This window comes from Nilaparvata lugens, chromosome 10 (genome assembly GCF_014356525.2).
Source record: "Nilaparvata lugens isolate BPH chromosome 10, ASM1435652v1, whole genome shotgun sequence".
NCBI lineage: Eukaryota > Metazoa > Arthropoda > Insecta > Hemiptera > Delphacidae > Nilaparvata > Nilaparvata lugens.
The window spans coordinates 39059055-39080710 of record NC_052513.1 but is presented as its reverse complement, the minus strand read 5'-3'; the positions used below and the strand labels follow the sequence as shown (position 1 = coordinate 39080710).

Below are 21656 nucleotides of genomic sequence, written 5' to 3'. Positions count from 1 at the left end.
AGATTCCAACTTGGAACTGTATTGTTGATTTTTAGATTTAATCGATTGGGAACTTCAAACTGTATTTCAGGTTAGCCTTTTGTCCCAATGTCTTATGAATCATAACAAGTTACAAGAATAAGAACAATTTTTAATAATAAAAAAATGAATTATTGAACCATTTATTATTGAAATTTCATTATCAAAAAATCGAAAACCTGAACTTAGGCTACATATTATCTGAACCAGAATATTGTTTTTAAAAAGTATAATGCATGATTTTGTTATGAGCAGATTGGAATTTCAAATGTACCGCCATAAAGACCCCACAAAATGGCCGCTCCATAAGGAACACGAGTGTCATGACCTGTATTTATAGACCTTGGTAATACAGCGTATGAACTGCAACAAAGTTATTGTATAGTGTTTCGTCATGGAAAGCAACATCAATATACATTTGGGTTTCTATGGCCAGTATTGTAACACTGATCCATACCGATGATAATTTGAGCAAATAAATGCTCTTTTTTTAGGTGTTGCACTTCAACATCAAGGAGAACGGTCTGCTATCCTCGTTCCCCTACCTGGCGATGTGGCTGTTCTCAATGGCAGCCAGCTACGTCGCTGATTGGATGATATCGTCCGGTCGCTACACCCACACCACTACCAGGAAGTTTGTCAACGCTATTGGTCAGTGCAACCAGCAACTGCATTCTCACATTCCACAAAATGATCTCAACTTGAAAGAGATTCACGTTATAGAGTCAGCATCTGATTAACATTGATGTTGCTATCCTTGTCTGTCATTAGACAAAGCAGATTGCTATATCCTCTTCTAGCTACGCACTATTACCAAATCGATTGTACGCTGTGAATGAATGACATATATTTGAGATAGAATCATCTATTATTAACAAGATAATAGAATTATATATTAATAGAAATACAAAAGAAGAAATCTAATAGAAGGAATTATCTATTACGGTATTGGAATTAATAAAACAAAATGAATCTTATAGCACCCTTTATTCTTTAAAAATAAATTAAAATAGTTGAACTATAAAGAATAAAGGGTGCTATAAGATTTATTTTGTTCTATTAATTTAAAAGCAGTCTATGTCAATAAGTAGTGTTCTATTATTGGAATTATCATTATTATCAACAAGAATCAACAATAATGGATAGTATATAAGATACACCGGAATAATTTGAATCACAGCTATCTATTACAAATGGCGGTGGTAACAGAAAATTGGCAACTCTGTCATAACAAAAATGGCTTATCATTTCCAGTCACTTCATAACGTGAAATTCACTATAGTGGAGGGGGCTACAGATAGGCCTAATGTATAGAAATACAGGTCGTGACTCAAAAGTCCTAAACAGTCAAAATTCTGTATAATGGTTTTGTCTATTTTATGAATGGTTTTTGACCATAAATCTGATGTATTTGATAGTATTAATATCGATGTGATCCAGCCATGAATAGATGAATAAAATTTATTCATTCCTCTTGTAGCTTCCAATTTGATATTCCAGCCCAAACTCTCAATATTTTATTTATTTTGAAAAACACGTAATATCAGATCAATGATTGAGAGAGAATGAACAGGAGAATCGTTTGTGTTCTCAAATTTTCCAACCCATTATACGGTCCAATAATAGCACTGATAGCACTTTTGTCTATTTTATGAATGGTTTTTGACCATAAATCTGATGTATTTGATAGTATTAATATCGATGTGATCCAGCCATGAATAGATGAATAAAAAGTGCTATGAATTCAGTTCATTATTCAACTCTATTCATTGAATGAAATGGAATTCTCAAAATTACTGGCTTATTGAAACATTTTGAGATACTTGTTTCTATTGTGACCTACTTCATTATTAATCTCTAGTACACTGGAAGCATTGAATAAACAATCTTTAGATCCTATGTTGAAAGGTTGAAAATTGAGCAACAGAATATACTGTGTAGTGTGGGTGAAACCCAACGATTGGCCATGAATTGTTGACCAATAAAGGCTGAGCTATACTGCCATTGGCCGAGAGAAGACACGCCCAAATATCGGTCTCCATTCTTTATTTTCACAAATAACATCCATCATTAATATGATTGGGAGAGAAACAAAAACAAATCTTCAGTTATTTCTATCCTTAATTTAGATAAAATAGCTAAATCTACATTAATATAATAAAGGAAAGAACTGACTTATACACGTATGGGATAGGAAATTCACGAATGGTGCATTATCACGTCTGAACTACTGGATTTATTAACTTGAAATTTTGCATAAATAGATTCTTAGGGTAAAACCTATCTCATTGGGGGCATGGGACGGTCAAGCTAGAACAATACAACTGTGAGACCCTTTGGCAGGTAGATTTAGCACATTTTCGACCCTTGTGCAATGAAGCGTATGCCCCCATCCTGTTAAGTTGAGTGACGTTATTCCACACTTAGACTTTTACTGCGGGATTCCCATTTCCATGTTCTGTACAGGTCCATCAAAATTATAATTTCCAACAATTTAGACATTCTGTACTCTGTAGCTTTGGGTGAAACATGGAGTTCCTGCAGAGCTTAACGAGATGGGACAAAGATCTAAACCATGAAGGCATATACCAGTTTTTATTTATGTACAATCGAATTGTGAACCAAAGGATATTATGCTCGTCATGTGGTAAAAACCAAGCCCTGCAGCGAATTTATAACTCGTATCAGGTTATCAGAGATGTACATATTGTTTCAAAACAGTATTTTCAAGTCATTCTTATTAAATTTAGAAAAATAGTTGAAATCCATCATTATGGAACACAATTTTGAGCCTATTCTAATATTATCAAGGAACTAATTTCCTTGTGCTAATTGATATTTTTTAAACGATACATATTATGTCGAGTTGTAAGTTGTGGACCAGAGTGGTGGATTTTGAAGTAGGTTTTGAAAATATATTTTATGCTGCTAAACATATCTGGATGGGGGCATTAAGAGATCTATTGTTGAATATTGGTTGAGCATTGACATGGGTTGACACTTATTGTTTCCCATTCCACCAGCGTTGAAGGAGGGGTATTGTTTTCTCTTGACCGTTCCATGCCACAACCCAGATAGGGTTTACCCGATTCTTAATTTACTGAGAATGGTTATAGGCCTATTTTCAATTTTTCAAGATTTCATCAACTCAAGTTTTCAGTTTGTGAAGTTTTTAATTAAAACTTAAAAACTTAAACTCTAATTAAAAACTTAATTAGACTCTTGCAGAGCACGGGTACCTTCCAGTAACTAATCATTAATTTTCTTGTGTTCCAGGCCAGTACGGTCCAGCAATAGCATTGATCGCCGCCTCCTACACAGGCTGCAACCCTTACCTGACAGTTGCCATCCTGACCGTGGGAGTGGGTCTCAACGGAGGCATCTACTCCGGCTTCAAGGTCAACCACCTTGACATCTCACCCAGGTTCGCTGGTATCCTAATGTCGTTCACCAACTGCCTCGCCAACCTGGCCGGCTTACTGGCACCTATTACGGCTGGCTATATCATACATGGCAAGGTGGGTTCACATATATTCAAATATTTATTCATTCGGGAATTCAAATTCAAATATCATACTTGGCAAGGTGGGTTTCAAGACAAAGGTGCATATATCACTTACAGTATTTTTCAAAGTATTTTACAGTATTTTACAGTATTTAAGTCAAATTAAGTTTAGGGTTTGTTTTATTTTCATATAATCAAGTGAAATTGAGCTTAAAATATATAATGTATAATTTTTAAATGCTGATATTTCTGTTGTAATTTTTGACGAAATAAATTTTTTTTAATACCTATTCCAAAGTACCGCATAAATTCAATTCAATTCAATTCTAAAGTATGATAAAGTGTATTATATCAAGGTATAATATGAATGGTTCATCTGTTTATGTATTTTATTTATTCATTTATGTATTCAAATTCTATAGGAAAAATTATTCACCTATATAAATACATATAGTACATCCACAGAGATGTTTCACCCATCTTGTAATACATTATTTTGTGATTGCCATCATCATCATATCATATTTATTCATCAAATGTACAAGTACATTGAATATTGTCACATACACATGTTGTCACATTAAACAGAGAAAATTAAAAGAACAAAACATCACACAAATACAATCAATGTCGAAATCGCATAAAATTACTCCTGAATAAATTCCTGAAAGGAGTACAAAGACATTCCCACCAGAAAGTCCTTCAGATGATCTTTGAAACATCTTATATTTTCTATAGACTTCAAATTACTAGGCAGCATGCTAAAGTATCTATCACCCATATAAGTTGTCCTCTTTTTAAAGATTTCCAAGTTTATGTCTTTGAACAAAATTCTTCCTGATCGAGTGTTATGACAATGTGATTTACTATTTCTTAGTTCAAAATCAGTAGATTTTCTATAGTACATTATAACATCATTAATATATTGCCCATAAATTGTTAATATGCCAAGCCGGGGGAAAATCTGTTTAACAGTCATTCCTTTTGATTCTCATAATAATTCTTAATAATGCTCTTTTTTGTTGAATTAGTATTTTATCGAGATTTCTCTCGAATTTCATCGAGATTGTTATACGGTACAAGCACATTCTATAATTTATTGCTCCATTTATTTATTGATCCGTTCATTCATTTATTTAGATGTTATTATAAGCATTTATGTTTTATTAAAATCAGCCAGGGGAATTTGCATTGAGTTATTAATTATTCCATGCGATACAGTTGTCTATGCTAACTTGTATCTTCCATGTAGGCCTATCAATGTGTTTATGCTTTGGTTGTGGTAATAGATCATAAATATATATATATATTTTTCTAATTTATTTAAATTTCATCCACTGACCTCCTACAGAAGGGGTATATGGATTTGTCAAGTTTATACCACAAGAAAATGTGTGCTATCATCTTAAACCTCCAACTTGAGGTTTGTAATATTCATTGAACTCCTCTACTGAATATGCACCAATTGACGGCAGCTCCCTTCTCAATTTATTTTTTCATTTATTTATTACGTTAGTACAAACAATACAATGATCGGAAAAGAAAAAAACAGGCTATTGCCCAAAACTTTTTCAATTTCCTAATTTAGTTTCAAATTGTCCAAATATTATACATAGGTTATGTTCATGATTTAATTCTGAATTTCCTCCCTGATGAATAATTATTGAATTGAATAGGAAATTATATTATTACTGCTATGAGAAACCACTACTCATATACTCTTTCACTTTCAATGTTCACTTCGAATTGCTATTTCCATTTTACTGTACTGTATAACTAAAAGTTTTCTGTCTCATTTTGACAGCCGACCCAAGCAGCCTGGCGTAAGGTGTTCTTTATCTCGGCTGGCGTGTACATATTGTGCAGCACCATATACCAGATATTCGGATCCGGTGTGCGACAAGCCTGGGACAACCCGGACAACGACAAACGCCAGTCGGACAGCGGGCAGCGACAACACCGGACGGACATCGAGGTGTCGGCGCTCGACCTAGTGCGTGATGTCAAATAGAGACTGTGACAAAGTGGGACAATTGAGGAAGATTGTGTGATTGACAACTGTAACGGCTTCTCCATACCTAGAGATTGGCCCTCAAATCACTGAAGACTAATCTCTTACTAAACTAAGAGGCAAACACAGAAGAAGCAGCTCAGAGCAACAAATTTCATATGTTTGGCCTTGAGGCTGCTCTTAAAATCAGCATTTAGACTTAGTCTGATAAGTCTTATCCATCCAGACTGGAGGCCGAAAATATTAAATTTGATGTTATGAGTTATTATTTCTGTGTTGTTCTCATGGCTTGATCCACACGTGAGATATCGACAGATGCCTATTGACAGATCAATGGACACCTATTGAAAAAGATGAATGAATCTATGAATAGATTGTGAAAAAGAGTGTAAGTTTGCTGTGTACGTTTGAAATTGAGAGTCGGATTTTTGTCCTCAGAGTCTTTTGAATATTAAGTATGAGTGTTAGGACGTTATCTTGTGGTTCAAAACTAAGTTTCCTACAATTTCTTGTGTGTTTTAATAGTTATTTGTGCAACTAGTGCGCAAAGTGCCACTTTGCTGCACCGAAAGAAACGTTTACGCCCGAGCCGTAGGCGAGGGCGGAATGGTTTGTTGAGTGCAGCAGAGGAACTTTGCGCACGTATTTCACATTAAGTTTTTCCTACAGTTACCATTGAATATGAAAAGTGGGTAATTATGGGTAAAATTGCCTGAAATGCATCAAATGTTTTTCTGTGTAATTTTATTATTGATGAAAACCTTAATCCTAAAATCCTAAAGTCCTCGTTGTCCTTGGTTATAATATATAATGAATAATAATTAGCGCGTTGTGCTTGGTTGCACCTCTGCTCACTATAGCAGCCACAGCAGTCACTGTTACCAACTTCATTTTGATTTTGCTGCACTGTTGCTCCATATAACCTACTAAGTATTTTGCGTTGCCATGTTGCAAATCTGGAGTGCAGAAAAATTTTTCCCGCACTAGAGCGGAAAAGTGATTCTTTGCGTTCTGTAATCAGTGCAGCAATGGCCCCTTTTCAACGTAACTGTAGGAAAAAGCTTTTTGTGTTTACAGTTTTAGTTAAAATTTAGAAGACAACTATTTATAGACGCTAATCATGTCTGGAAAATCCAAATTTTATCATTTTTTGTACTCTAAAACTAAGTTTTGGACGGTTTTTGGATCCTTAAAGTCAATTTTTAACACTTTTTGTACTCCAAGAGCAATTTTTAGACATTTTAATATTTTCACAGTTAATTTTTGACAGTTTTGTATATTTTAGTGTCTAGAAAGATCGATGCTTTAACACGTTTTTCATCCATTAACTGAACTTTATGTCTTTTTTTACGTCTGTAAATCAATTTCGAGTCTTGATATTCAGTTTTATACATCTTAAATTTTGGACATGGATTTCCGAACTCTGTGCCTGTTAATATATTTTTTTGGATACTTCTAGTGTCTGGTATTCAAGTTTTTGACATTTCTTCTTTCAAGAAACTTAGTTTTGGACAAACTTGTTTATGTGTGTGAGTGTCAAGTCTAAGTTATCCTAAGTACACGCTTTAATTAGAGGGAAAACCAAGTACGCAAATCTAGCTCCTAACTAGGGCAATGAGAAGACTGGTGAGGATTCGAATAAAAATGGTGTAAATTTATTTATTTTTTATTTATCAACTCGATTTTAAAGTGTATCGGGTACTTGAGTTGTGACGATTTTTTATTCATTTAAATACAATTTTATTCCTCATTTAAATGATTTTCAAGTGATAGGTACTCAAATTCGGAAGTCTACAAGAATCAGAAAAAAATGAACTCTCTTACACTGATAATAAATACATTCTGATAACCTCTTAAGAGAATATAGCTTTATTTAATAGGGAAGATCTATTATTTTCATCATGATATAAAATTATTTTGATATTAATACCGTAATATTATTGTTACTACCTACACAGTACTATAAATTGGTAATAGAGACATATTTTGTTAAATTGTGGAGTAAACTACCTACTGTGTTAAGTGATAAGGACAAAATTATTCAAATAATGATATATTTTGTAAAGGATTTACAAGAATATACATATATTATTAGTAATGATAAGAGCGTTTAGGCTATACAAGTAAAATTGAATCTACCTTTTTTTCAATTGTACCAACAATGAGTTAAGTGATTGTACAAATTATATCAATAATAAATAGCATTTATTCAAGTGTCATGTTTTAAACAAGTATCATGTTTTGAATTGTATCAACAGTGAGTTTACTGATTTTAAAATCTCAAATCCTTGTAATGTGATGTAAAGAGCTTTCAACTATCTGATATACTACTCATTACAATATTCCAAAGCCTGATATTATTTATAAAAGCCATAATCCATCAAAATTATCCAATTTAGACTGTGATCAAAATTTATGCAACGATTATTCATTCATCTAATCACATTCTTTATTGATTCATACAATAAGTACATTATCAATATGATAGGGAGGAAAAATAAGGTAACCGTGAGCTATTCCTCTCCCAAATTTAGATATTAGTCAACATTAATAAATAATGTTTACATTAAGAACATTATAGATAAATGTTCCATCTTGATAATGAAGAATAAATACACTTTGAAATTCTTTAATAAAATGTAAATATCAAAAATGCGGTGATATTAAGTGCAAAATTTGTCTATAATTTGGTATTTTAATCATTCTAAATTGAAAATTTCTATCTAATATATATTATTGGACAGAACATTGAACTTTAAATTTCCTCAGTGAGAACATAACATATTTTTTCGGACATTTCATTATTTATCAAAATTTGGGAACAGAATAGTTTTGGGCTATGCCTATTGTTCTATCCCGATCATATTCATATGATTTGTAATTATATCAACGAATAAATAAATAAATACTGAATACAGTCATGGTTTTCCAAGTAAATCTTTCTATAGCACAAACCTTACACACATTAGCATGAATTAACAGTTGATTACATTGTTGAAATACTATCTGGCAAAGTTACGGATCGAGAAAAGAATAGCGCTGTCTGATTTGTCGAATAATAGACAAGGATAGCAACACCAATGTTAATCAAATATAATGCCATTATAACAAGGATCTCACTATAGGTCACGATAAAGGCAGTGATTCTAATCTATAACTCCGACTCTTAGTAGGCCTATAAATACAGTTGAATCAATAATTTTTTATGACAATTGAAAAAAGTATAATCGAGAGATATTTGTGAGACTGTTACATAAATCATCTTAGATATGTCTATAAAAGATACATATTATTTGATAAACAGGGTTATAATAGTGCATTCATTGTAAGGATGACCAAATTTAAAAATGAAAAAGAATAGCATTGATTTTTATGTAAGTGGTCACACATTAGTAGCTTGCAAGTGCGTGAACACTCCCATAAGAATCAATGCTATTCTCTTTCTGCCCAGTAGAGCAAGCTTCTACTAGCAATCAGGGTTTAAGAGAAAGTGAAGCAGCTATACTTACATCCTCCTTATCACAATGAAGTGATATTTTATAGAAAGGATATAAACTTAGCATACGGACATAGTAAACCAGGATTTAATCCGTTAATTTCCACCAGGAATTAAAACTCCCAAGTTACATTCTTGTAGAACTCACTAAAGAATAAAATCTACATCTTCTGATTCATCTCTACAGGGTATCAGAAGTAGAAATACTGTACCGTTTTGTATTTATTGTAAAATATATTTCTATCGCTTGTAACTAATTTCAATGATAACTATTTATTTACCAGTTTGAGTGGAATAGTTCGGAAGAAAGTGAAATTTTCAAAATGTTGGTAGTTAAGTAAGTGTTAAAATGTGATATCTGGCCCGAATTAGACGGTAAATCAAAGTTGATTATTTCTATTATAAAATTAATGTAACTTATAAATTATCAAACATTTGAGAGTTTAATTTCATCATAGATAAAATATTACTCGAATGAAAATTGAACATTTAATAATTATTTGAGATTTCAAAAAGTTATCATACCTGTATAATACACAATAGTTATAATAATAGGTCATAGATATTTTTATATGAAAGTGTGTGATGTTTGAATATTCCCCTAATTTTTTTCTATGATAATTTATTGCTCACCATATAATTTAACTTAACTATCCAGAGTTTAAAATTCAAACCATGCAAAAGTTGAGAAATTATGGATTCTCTCAATACCATAATTATTATGAAGAAAATTTATTTTGTATTTCAAAAACCTCTTGATGTTATTTTCTTTTAAAATAGATGATTTGTATAATATTTGTATTTTAAATACTGTTCAAAGAACTTCTGTGTTCTACATAATAGAGAATACCATACATACTATTTGGCCAACTTTTTATAACTCAGCACAATATGTAATAAAAGTAAACGTTTTTATTTCAAAATAAAAAGTGATCTTTTTTATTGCTTTGTCTGAATTTCCTATTCATACAAGCTTTATAAATCCTCTCTTTAATCTTCAAGAGAAATAATACTCCAGATCGAATATAATAATATGTTAATATCTACGAAAATTTTTAAGTAATTTATGTCGGTATTCTATGCCTACGTAATTATTTTGACTAGTACACCCGTTTTAAAGCTATTTGCAAGAATTTTCAAGAATGAATAAACTTGGACAATATAGATACAGCTCCAGCCTTTAGGTGCGGATCCACACGGTACTTACTTCTACAACCATAGTAGGCTACCGGTAACACTGTAGTTTTTGAAACACTACTGGATCCGTGCCTTCACAGCTCTTCAAGAACCATTATCGTCATCCGCCAAAGTAGGAATATGAACTTTTTTACAATAAATACAGATATAGCCTAGGTACCAACGGATAAGACACTATCGTACGGGCCATATAATATTGTAGCTGTCAGCAAAAATTACCCGTCAATTATAACAATTATACTCCTACGGTATCTACTTCTTCTAGTATTGATAGTATATACAAGTTCAAAGCAATTTCCACAAAATAATACATCATGTTGGATAGAGATCATCTGAAGCACAGAAAATATTATAAATCTCTTCTTCACATGTCAAAAACTGATGGATTTTTTCTCACATTGAATTTGACTTCATTAGACTATTAACTTTCTACTCCTCAGTTTAAGTTACTCAGTAAGGTTTATACAGGGCTTATGAGTAAATATTTATGAATAGGTTTTGAGCCGAAATTAAGATTTGGATGTGCCCCATCTATAGATTAGATTGAATTTTGTCCTAAATTTGTTGTGAAAATAGTATATAGCTTCATTATGATGTGAGTGACTCAAAGAACTCATAATCTCATAGATAATAAGTTATTCGAAAATATCTAATAAATAATTCAATCAACTATTTTTTGGGTCATTTCATAAGTTTGATTTCAAATGCTTCATTTCAAACTAGCCGCCAAACAAGAGGAATCGTAAAACCACGGCCTTCTATAAATTGAAGAAGGCGCAAGGCGGTAAACATAGACAGACAGGCACTGACTTGCAAGCAAAAATATTATTCCAAGACCAAGTTTAAACTTTGTAATCGGTTGAGCTTTTAACAATTTAAAATCTATTAAAATAAGACGTTCAGCCCTTTTTATTTCGTTTGAATTTCAGTGAAATCAATAAGAAAATGAAGTTTCTGTTGAATTGGTAGGATTTGAAGATAGCGTTCTGTTTTATAATGTTAGTAGCGGTTTTCTGTTTTTAACCTGCAAAGAATGCTTGTCGGCTTGTTCCAAGTAAGTTTCTTTTCTTTGTTTCTATTTTAAGCTATAAACATTTTATTACTTTAATAAATATATTTATCTATTGTTCAAATATTTGTAAATAAAATAGATTTGCCAGATCTTAATCTTTATTCAAAGTAAAACTAATGTTTAGGTTAGTTGTCAAATTGACTGTCAAAGTTTGCTCTCATAGGCCTAATAATAATAATATCATTTTCAGCCAAAAATATTGAATGTTTATGCAGTTTATTTCTGTTATAAATTTTATTAACAAAAGTTTTTCGAATTTGTTGAATAAATTTAAAATTTATAAATATTATTTTAGCCTATAATCAACAAGTTTAGATCAGGTTAGCTCATTGTTCAACTTTTTGTTGTTTTAAAACTTCAATATAAAAATACTATTTTTTTAATTTGGCTGGTGTCGGTGTTCATTGTAAACAACGTATTATCTTATCATGTTCAATTTTATTCAAATTTTAAAATAATTTTAATTTTGTTTTTTTTTCAAGCGTGAAGGATATGTCTGGAGAACAGCAATATTTAAAAATTGCTATTACTGATAAAGAGGTCCAATATAGGACGTCTAATTATTCAAGTAAGTAATGTTAGCGTTTTAAAGTTGTGTTGATTATAATTTAGACCTTAAATTAATTTATAAAAATAATTGAAAATATAATAGGCCTAGTACTTTTGATTAGCTTAGATATTCTAATCTACTTTCCCAATAACTTCTCAACCAACTTAGTCAATTCGACACCTTACAAATGGTGGGGTTTTATCTATTTATTTACTTATCCATATACAAATACAATTAAGGTAAAAACAACAGGCATTCGCCCAAAACTGCTCCAAACCTTAATTTGGAATACACAGTCTAAAGGTTATTTAAATGATCACTTAATTCACACACTATTTTAAGTCCAAAAATGTATCTATTACAATTTTGAATTTATCAGATTAATTAATTTCAAAATACAAATCCAATCAAAAATCTTCCTTCACAATCACAAAAAAAAATATTCAAAATTTTACTTGAATCCACAAAATTATATAAGTTTTGTAAGTCAAGAAGGTGCTTCTAAATTCAGATACAATTCCAATACAGATATCCGCTCTAGACATGAATTTTTAGCAGCTTCCATACTATAGTGAGGTCCACATTATAATGACAATACTTGAATAACATTGAGTTTGCTATCCTTGTCTATGGCATAACAATATTGGGGGGGGGGGAGAATCGCAATAGCTAATAGAATTTTCTAATTACAGAAGCGTCTTGTATAATCAATCTGTTAAGCAACATACATAGCTCATTGTAGACCGCTATTTCAACAACTAAATGTATTGACTCTACCAGCAATTTTATTTATTTATTCGTGGACAGAATCACAAATCATATAAATATGATTAGGAAGGAACAACAGGCTTGGCCCAAATCTATTCCATTCCCATATTTTGATGAATTAATAAAATTTCTAATAATTTTATCGTGGAATCAGCCATGATGGTGAAGAGGATACCAAGAAATGACGAAATTCATCAATAAATCAACCGACAGACAATAACGATCAATGTAGGGCAGGTGACATCAACTTAAGCCAGGAATTGGCCTAAATTCTAAAAATATTCAACAAAGTTCCAGCTACCATACAACACATAGAGGGACAGGACAATTTTAAGAAAGCCCTGAAGAACTACCTGATAACCAGCGCAAGGCATTCTATTCTGTGGAAGAATTTCTGCAGAATGACAACCATGACGCGACCGCGTTTCCAGTGGGATGAAAACAATATTACATCAGATATACCGGTATCAGCTATCCTCTAGAAGGCAGTTGCGAGGCAGAGAATCGGCAATGCTGTTCCCATATCTCCACCGCCATTATAACGTGGACTAACTATATCTAGCTGCAATAGATATTACGTACGGTTGTTTATTTTTAAAACGTATAAATTATTGAATAAAAAATTTCTATTACTCCAATAGTTACAACAATTATTATTATTGTTTGACAACTAGTGTTTTATTAAAATAAACCGTTCATAAGCTGAGGTTTTGTATCATGACAAATTATTCTCAATGTGAATAACTATAACCTATATTTGTATGGATGGGTTATTTTCCAATCTGTTACAATGTTTCGATTCTGAAATATTTTGTTCCACTCTCATGAGAGTGTCTGTATGGTAAACATACTAGTGACAACATTTGTATTTGAGGTCCCTATTAAGAATATAAATATCTTGACCATAGTATATTCCTGTATTTGATGTATTTTTAAAGATCATGATTGTCCAGATCATTAACTGTTTTTAAATTTTCAGATATCGAGGATGTTCTTAAACAGAGTTTGAAATGCACTGTTTGCTGTGAGGATCTTTCTGGTCAAATTTTAAGGAGATACTCATGCCTACGACATAGTATTCTACAAGTGCTAGTTTGCAAGGTAATAATAATTATTCGTTCATTTATTCTATTCCAATATCTATAATAAATATTTGAATATTCCACTTCAATTTAATTAATAAATCCAATTATACCAAACAGCTCAATTCACAGCAACCCTTGAAAGATATTCAGAGTGTGCCAAAAGTCACTATCTATTTGGTTATTCAATTTTATAATATATTGAATATTCTTCTCCAATTTTATTAATAAATCCAATTATATCAGCTCAATTTACAGCAACTCTTGAACGATATTCAGAGTGTGCCAAAAGTGACTATGTGGTTATTCAATTATTATAAATTGAATATTCTTCTTCAATTTAATTAATAAATCCAATTATATCAAACCCTTGAACGATATTCAGGGTGTCACAAAAGTCTCTACCTTTGTGGTTATTTAATCCAAGGTTAATGGCCCATATGAATAAAACCAGAGCAAATGCTCATGAGCAAAAGCATTGAGCATAAGGTTTTCTCATGAGCAAAAGGTAGAAGCAAAAGCATTTGCTCATTTTGATATGAATAAGCTTTACCTTATACTCTTACCTTATGCTTCTGAAACTCTGGAGCAAATGCTCACGTATTTTAAAGATTTTTCATCAGTTGATTCGCTTTTGTAGCCTTAATTTGTATTTATACCTCACTGAAGCGCTAAATATGCAAACAGGGGCACCGCTTGTCTTTGCGTCGTCTGCTCTGTTTTCTATTTATGAATACAGTTTTAGGTTAGTTGAGTTTGGAATTTTGAAATAATAGCGTGACAAAATGTCATCTCTATAATAATCTTCAGCATATTCTTATAATATCAATAGCCTTCTTATAATCGTCTACACTCTCATATTCTTAAATGCCTATTTCCTATTTTGTGATGGCTATCTTTATAACAGGTAGCTTTTGTATTTATTCTTTTGTAGGAATAATGGTGATATATATCATGGTTGAATCTAAAAAGAGTTTTATAGTTCTACACTATTGGTTGTGATATATGTGGTATCCTCTTCCTCATAAAAATTAGTTGAGCCATTTTACTATGATGAGCAAAAGGTGATAAGCTGCTCTAGACTAGACTCACCTTTTTTGAAACATTTGCTTCAAAAGTTGAGCAAATGCTCTAGTTTATTCATACAATTTTGAGCAAAAGCTTTTAATTTTGAGCAAATGCTCATACTATTTTTTTGATGAGCATGAGCAAAAGGTTTTGCTTACGTTTATTCATAGAAAATGAAGCAAATGCTCCATATTTTAGAAGTATGAGCAAATGGTCAACTTTATTCATATGACCCAATGATGGGTGATATACACTTCAAACTATCCACTTTCCTTATGAATAAGATACTTTGATGATTGCCTGTTGGAAGTTTAAATTTAAATTATTGGTATGTGTTGAAACATGATTCATTGCTTCATGTGTATTTTTCCTGAGGGTAAGGGAAGTAGCTCACAAGTGCTCCAGGCGTGTACTCATTGTGTCTAGAGTTCTGCTTTTAAATGTCATAATTATTATATTATATTATAATGCGCAGAATAATGCTGGTATTATTAGGTTAGGATAGTGATAGGTAAGGTGTTAAATAATTTATCCTTATAATAAGGTGTATAATAATTTTAATCATCCCAATTATTAGGTGGCAATAGGTAGATTAAGGTAGGTTTTAATTTCAATATCCTGGTATTATTAAGAAATATCGGGGCACCGAGCTTCGCTCGTTATTTTTATTTATTGATAAACAGAACACAATTCTCTAAAATGATTGTGTTTATATTTCACAGCTGGCTATACGTCATCTTATGAATTTCGAGGATGCGATATTTTGATTTTTCACATACTCACTTTTTTACTATCCACAGCTGTTTCAGCCAAGGATGAATTATCCTTTTAATGTCGTTCAGCCAGTTTTCTCAAGGGTGAGACCTAGTGCAATCGTATCTTTATATCATAAACCTACTATGTTCCAAATTTCGTGAAAATCGTTAGAGCCGTTTTCGAGATCCGTTAAACATAAATAACCAGGTTTAAAAAAGCAGGAATGTAAAAATAACCAATTATATAAATAACCAGATATAAAAATACAGATATATAAATACAGAAATTGCTCGCTTAATATAATAGGATTACATTGATAATTATAGAATTGAACATATGATACTGTACCACTGGAATTTCTGAAAGCAACAGGAACTTGACGAACTGAATACTTGACGTACTGAAGTTGTCTATCCGGTCTGCCCTATTGATCATCTGAGATCTTGATGAAGTGAATGTCAACCGATAGAGCTAGCCTACTGTATTAGCTTTTTTCAATGGCAGACAAGGATAGCAAATTTATGTTGATCACGTGCTGACTTTATAAGATGAATCTTACTACAAATCTCAATAGTGAAGTTAGAAAGTGTTTTCACTGCATCGTTATGATATTTTCACAGCCCAGAGGTCCCGGGTTCAAACCCGGTGACAAACAATTTTTGTAGCCAGATCACTCCCGAGTTGTCGGACGAGCACGTTTAATTGTCGATCCCGGCTGAAGTATGAACAGTCAATGAGATCCAACAGCCCAGAGGTCCCAGGTTCAAACCCGGTGACTAGCAATTTTTTTTGCCAGATCACTCCCGTGTTATCGGACGAGCACGTTTAATTGTCGATCCCGGCTGAAGTATGAACAGTCAATGAGATCCAACAGCCCAGAGGTCCCGGGCTCAAACCAGGTGACTACCAATTTTTTTTGCCAGATCACTCCCGAGTTGTCGGACAAGCACGTTATATTGTCTATCCCGGCTGAAGTATGAATCAAAGTCAATGAGGGCTCAAATGATACATTCAGGCCAGGTGGAACTTTCACGTAAGGGACTCCACATAAGATTAGAGATGGAGGTAAAAGTCAAAATCTTATATTATTTATTCGTGGGAAGGCTATATCTGGTGCACCAATTATTAGGGGTACTAATCAATTAGCGAAACCTCCAATTAGAATTGGTATAACTATAAACAAAATTATAATTAAAGCATGAGATGTAATTAAAACATCCCCACCAACAAAAAGCCGTAAAAATTTTCTTTACTTCTTATCGTACTTTAATAATAGTTTATCATTGGTTGATCTTTATTTTATGTTGATTTTTCCACAGAAATGCAAAGAATTTTACGAGAATGGATACTTTTCAAATGAAGAGGATGGTACTGCCAAGTACTGCCGCTGGTGCGGAGATGGAGGACGTCTGCTTCTATGTGATAAGTGTGACAGCGGCTTCTGCAAGGTAAGCAGATTCACTTTCAACCGTCAGCGTTACTTATATGCAACATCAATTCTACCCATTCAGTCAGTGATTGATAGATTGTAAAATCATTAGAAGCTATTTTTCATCAAGATTTAGAAATTCAACAAAATTAAATAAACAAATTTTTGAGATAATTTTATATTAGTTGATAATCTGTCAGTCCAACTTGTTGTAGATACAGTAATAATAGATACACCAACTCGTGAGTAGTTTTTTTAATATAGGGTAATCTATAATATTGACCGAGCGAAGTGAGGTCTAAGATTCAAAGCGACGCTTTGGCATTTCTCTTAATGTTTAAATGTTTATTAAGTTTATATGTTGCGCATTTACGGCGAAACGCGGTAAAAGATTTTCATGAAATTTGACAGGTATGTTCCTTTTTTAATTGCGCGTCGACGTATATACAAGGTTTTTGGAAAATTTTCATTTCAAGGATAATATAAAAGGAGAAAGGAGCCTCCTTCATACGTCAATATTAGAGTAAAAATCAGACTATAGAATTATTCATCAGTTGACAAGTGATTACACAGATGTGTGGAGAAGCCAGTCTATTGCTGTATTTCCATAAGGTCTATAGTTTCAATCAGGTATTTGTGGATAAAAATACTGCGTGAGGTCTACTGTTCACAGAACTACTAGTTACCCTAAAGGCAGAATAAAGAAAGAGTTGGTATATACACGTACGGGATTGGAAATTTACGAATGATGCATCATCACGTCTCAACTACTCAACTGATTAACTTCAAATTTTGCACACAGATTCTCAATTTACCGAGGATGGTTATAGGCCTATTTGAAACTCCCCAAGATTTCAGTAGGTCAAGTTTTTAGTTTGTCAATTTTTCATACCCCTGCGGAGCACGGGTTACCTGCTAGTTAACAATAAATTAGACTGCTATGTAGTCGAAAAAGGGTTTCATTAAATAGCAGCCCGCAATTATTATTCATTCGTAAGGGGCGTTCACTTTACTCAAGTTTTCTTGAATTCGAGTTTTCTTGACGTACGTGTAAAATGAATGTATCTTGCAAACTTGTAGTCAAGTTTACAAGAGTAGAAACTTGGATCCACTATACCAATGTAGATCCTTCTTCAAGTTTTTTTAGATGTTGAACACGTTTGACTTTTTTGGTTAACTTGAGTCTTCAAGGTACAGTCCAACCTACAAATGGGAATGTGAGATAAAAACCTACAAATGGGAATGTGAGATAAAAACCTACAAATGGGAATGTGAGATAAAAACAATTGTCAGTCAATATAGAATAAAAACAAACTTAACAAAAAAGTATGATGCATAAAAAAGTATGATATTATGTAGAAGAAAACTTTGAGATAATTTATTTGAAAAACTTAATTTTGAATAATAGCTTGTAAGTTTAAGTACCTAAGTAAGTATCAGTTCAAGTTTTACTTGAGTTTTGTAAGTTTTGTAAACTTTGAGATGATTTATTTGAAAAATAACTTTACTTGAATAACTTAATTTTGAATAATAACTAGTAGTTCTGTGAACAGTAGACCTCATGCAGTGTTCTCATCCACAAGTACCTGATTGAAACTATAGACCTTATGGAAATACAGCAATAGACTGGCTTATCCACACATCTGTGTAATCACTTGTCAGCTGATTTATGATGAATAATTCTATAGTTTGATTTTTACTCTAATATTGGCGTATGAAGGAGGCTCTTTTTTCCTTTTATATTATCCTTGAAATGCAATATTTCCAAAAAACCTTGTATATACGTCGACGCGCAATTAAAAAAGGAACATACCTGTCAAATTTCATGAAAATCTATTACCGCGTTTCGCCGTAAATGCGCAACATTTAACATATAAACATTTAAACATAAGGAGAAATGCCAAACCGTCGACTTGAATCTTAGTAATTACTTGAATAACTTAATTTTGAATAATAACTTGTAAGTTTTATAGGAACTTACTATTCCTATAAACTTTAATAACTTAACTATGAATAGTAACTTGTACTTTTCCTATGATCAATGCTTTCATCGCTGAATTTCTGTGTGATTGTTACATTTGCAGGCATGCGTCAGAAGAAACTTCTCAAGAAGCTTTTACAAAAAAGTAGACGGCACTGATAAATGGGACTGTTTCATCTGCGCCCCAGAAGCTCTCTACCCTTTGAGAGCCACAGCATGGGCTGCCAGGCAGGTGTGCAAAAAAAGGTAAATAAAAATTTCCCATCAATGATTTATAATCTCTGAAACACTAGTCTAATATCTATAGTCAATTCATAGAAAAGTGAATTCAAAGGCGAAAAGGTCAATTCAGTGTGAGTGTCCCTATTGCTATTTCCACATTTTAGGGGTATTCACATTGTTGTTTTAGCCAGCTAAAGTGCTATTTGATAACTCTGGATTGTGAACGCCCCATCTAAAACCATCTGCTATTAGCTATCTGCAGTAGCGATCCAAGCGGATAATTTGTGTAACTCAAAGTTAGTTTGAAACTTAGACCAGTGTTATAGAATAGACACGCTGGGAAGTCTAGCCTCTGAAGCCAACATCTACTGCCATATCGTCCTATCGTGACGTCATCATCGCATAGAAAACTTAGATTGTGTCTATTTCAGATGAAAGTAAATTATTATTTATAAAAATGGTAAACTCCCGCTGCGCTCCCACGCAATCTGCTATGGAAAACAATGTAAACAATCTCTACAGAAAAGTTTTCTATCCGATGCTGACGTCACGATGGAGCGATATGGCAGTAGATGTTGGCTTCATCGACTTTCAGTATGAATATACTGGGTGTCTATAAATGAATATCGGGGTTTTAACGCTTTATAAGATTTATTACATTATACTTACAGTTATAAATGATATGTCAAATGAAAGAGCAACTCAAACAGTTTTTGTTCGTTGGTACCAGTGCGCATGTGCGTGAAATGTTTCCGCGGCGATCCGCTAGAATGCGGTATAGCAAAGATGGTTGAACGTAACTGTACCCGACCGCTGGATTGGCCGCAAGGGGCCCAATGACAGAGCTTGCTATGCGTGGCCTCCACGGTCACCCGACCTAACGGCATGCGATTTTTACCTTTGGGGTTTCATCAAGGATCGTGTGTATGTGTCTCCGTTGCCAGCTGACCTCCTTGAATTACGAAAGAGGATTGAAGCAGCTGTTGCAACAATTACAGAAGACACACTACTCAACGTTTGGGAAGAACTCGGCTATAGACTTGATGTGTGCCGTGTGTCAAATGGTGCTCACATAGAACACTTGTAAGCTTATATATAAAACTGTTTGAGTTACTCTTTCATTTGACATATCATTAATAACTGTAAGTATAATGTAATAAATCTTATAAAGCGTTAAAACCCCAATATTCATTCATAAACACCCGGTACAATGGGGCTTGTCTATTCTATAACTGGTCTAAGGTTTGAAAAAGTAAGATTATAAACATATGGCTGCCGTTTTAAAAGAGATAGCTGGAGTTAGCGGACTCAAACCTGCGCTATCTGCTATCTCGTCTGTTAATTTTTTTCTAATGTACCACTATAGCATTGAGTTAACACAGACTTAGCAAATAGCAGGAGTTAGCGAATAGCTCGACTTAGCCAGCTAACCCCAACATTGTGAATACCCCTAATGTTTCTCATATGCAAGGTTGGTCATGCATAGCCAAGCGTGCACTTCACATAATATGTACGCATCCAATGTGATCACACACTATCCATGTAAAGTTTCCTCATAATAATAAGTTAGTAAATCTCATAATAATATTATTAAGAAAATGAAGAAGTATCATATAGCTATCAGTTCATTTATTCTCCCATTTGGGCTCAATACGCATTTTACAATTCGATCTTTATTCATTTTTACTTTCCTGGCCCTATTACCATAGGTAAGGAAAGTATTGCTTTCCGAAAAAAAATTAAGGTACCCCATTTTCTAAATTTCTATACGTTTCAAGGTCCCCTGTGACCGAAAAAGTGGTTTTTGGGTATTGGTCTGTGTGTGTGTGTGTGTGTGTGTGTGTGTGTGTGTGTGTGTGTATGAGTGTATTTGCGTCTGTGTACACGATATCTCATCTCCCAATTAACGGAACGACTTGAAATTTGGAACGTAAGGTCCTTACACTATAAGGATCCGACACGAACAATTTCGATCAAATGCAATCCAAGATGGCGGCTAAAATGGCGAAAATGTTGTCAAAAACAGGGGTTTTCGCGATTTTCTCGAAAACGGCTCCAACGATTTTGATCAAATTCATACCTGAAATAGTCATTGATAAGCTCTATCAACTGCCACAAGTCCCATATCTGTAAAAATTCCAGGAGCTACACCCCATCTATGCAAAGTTTGATTTTAGATTATCAATTATCAGGCTTCAGATGGAATTTAAACAAAAAATTTCGAGTGGAAAAGATTGAGCATGAAAATCTCTACAATTAATGTTCAGTAACATTTTCACCTAAAATTAAAAATAAGCTCGAAATTCGAGAAAATGTGATTATCCAATTGCAAACTGTTGGCAACTGTTGATTCTATTAAATGATTCACTATGAAGAGATAGCAGACCTCGTGTGTCTCCAGCATTATTGTCCTGTCACCAGCTGACTCAGATCTTTGTTACTTTATATGTAGACTTGAGATGCGCGTGAACAGTAGCGTCAGGTGATCAATTCTCATAACG

The 21656-nt window shown here is 33.0% G+C and overlaps 2 protein-coding genes across 6 annotated transcripts in view; both read left to right on the top strand.

Annotated features, from left to right (window-relative positions):
* LOC111045687 (putative inorganic phosphate cotransporter) overlaps positions 1-9959 on the top strand; it is a 123631-nt gene extending 113672 nt beyond the window's left edge. For 2 of the 3 annotated variants that reach the window (XM_039436844.1, XM_039436842.1), the window contains exons 7-9: positions 513-669; positions 3295-3536; positions 5328-7889. In XM_039436844.1, the coding sequence (XP_039292778.1) occupies positions 513-669; positions 3295-3536; positions 5328-5534 (606 nt within the window). In that variant the 3' untranslated portion in view covers positions 5535-7889. Of the gene's footprint in view, positions 1-512; positions 670-3294; positions 3537-5327 lie in introns of all 3 variants that reach the window. The other variant, XM_039436841.1, reaches the window with a different exon arrangement.
* Positions 9960-11023: 1064 nt separating this feature from the next.
* LOC111045686 (transcriptional regulator ATRX homolog) overlaps positions 11024-21656 on the top strand; it is an 89910-nt gene continuing 79277 nt past the window's right edge. For all 3 annotated transcript variants that reach the window (XM_039436838.1, XM_039436839.1, XM_039436837.1), the window contains exons 1-5: positions 11024-11281; positions 11782-11867; positions 13597-13718; positions 16843-16971; positions 19037-19179. In XM_039436838.1, the coding sequence (XP_039292772.1) occupies positions 11792-11867; positions 13597-13718; positions 16843-16971; positions 19037-19179 (470 nt within the window). In that variant the 5' untranslated portion in view covers positions 11024-11281; positions 11782-11791. The remainder of the gene's footprint in view (positions 11282-11781; positions 11868-13596; positions 13719-16842; positions 16972-19036; positions 19180-21656) is intronic.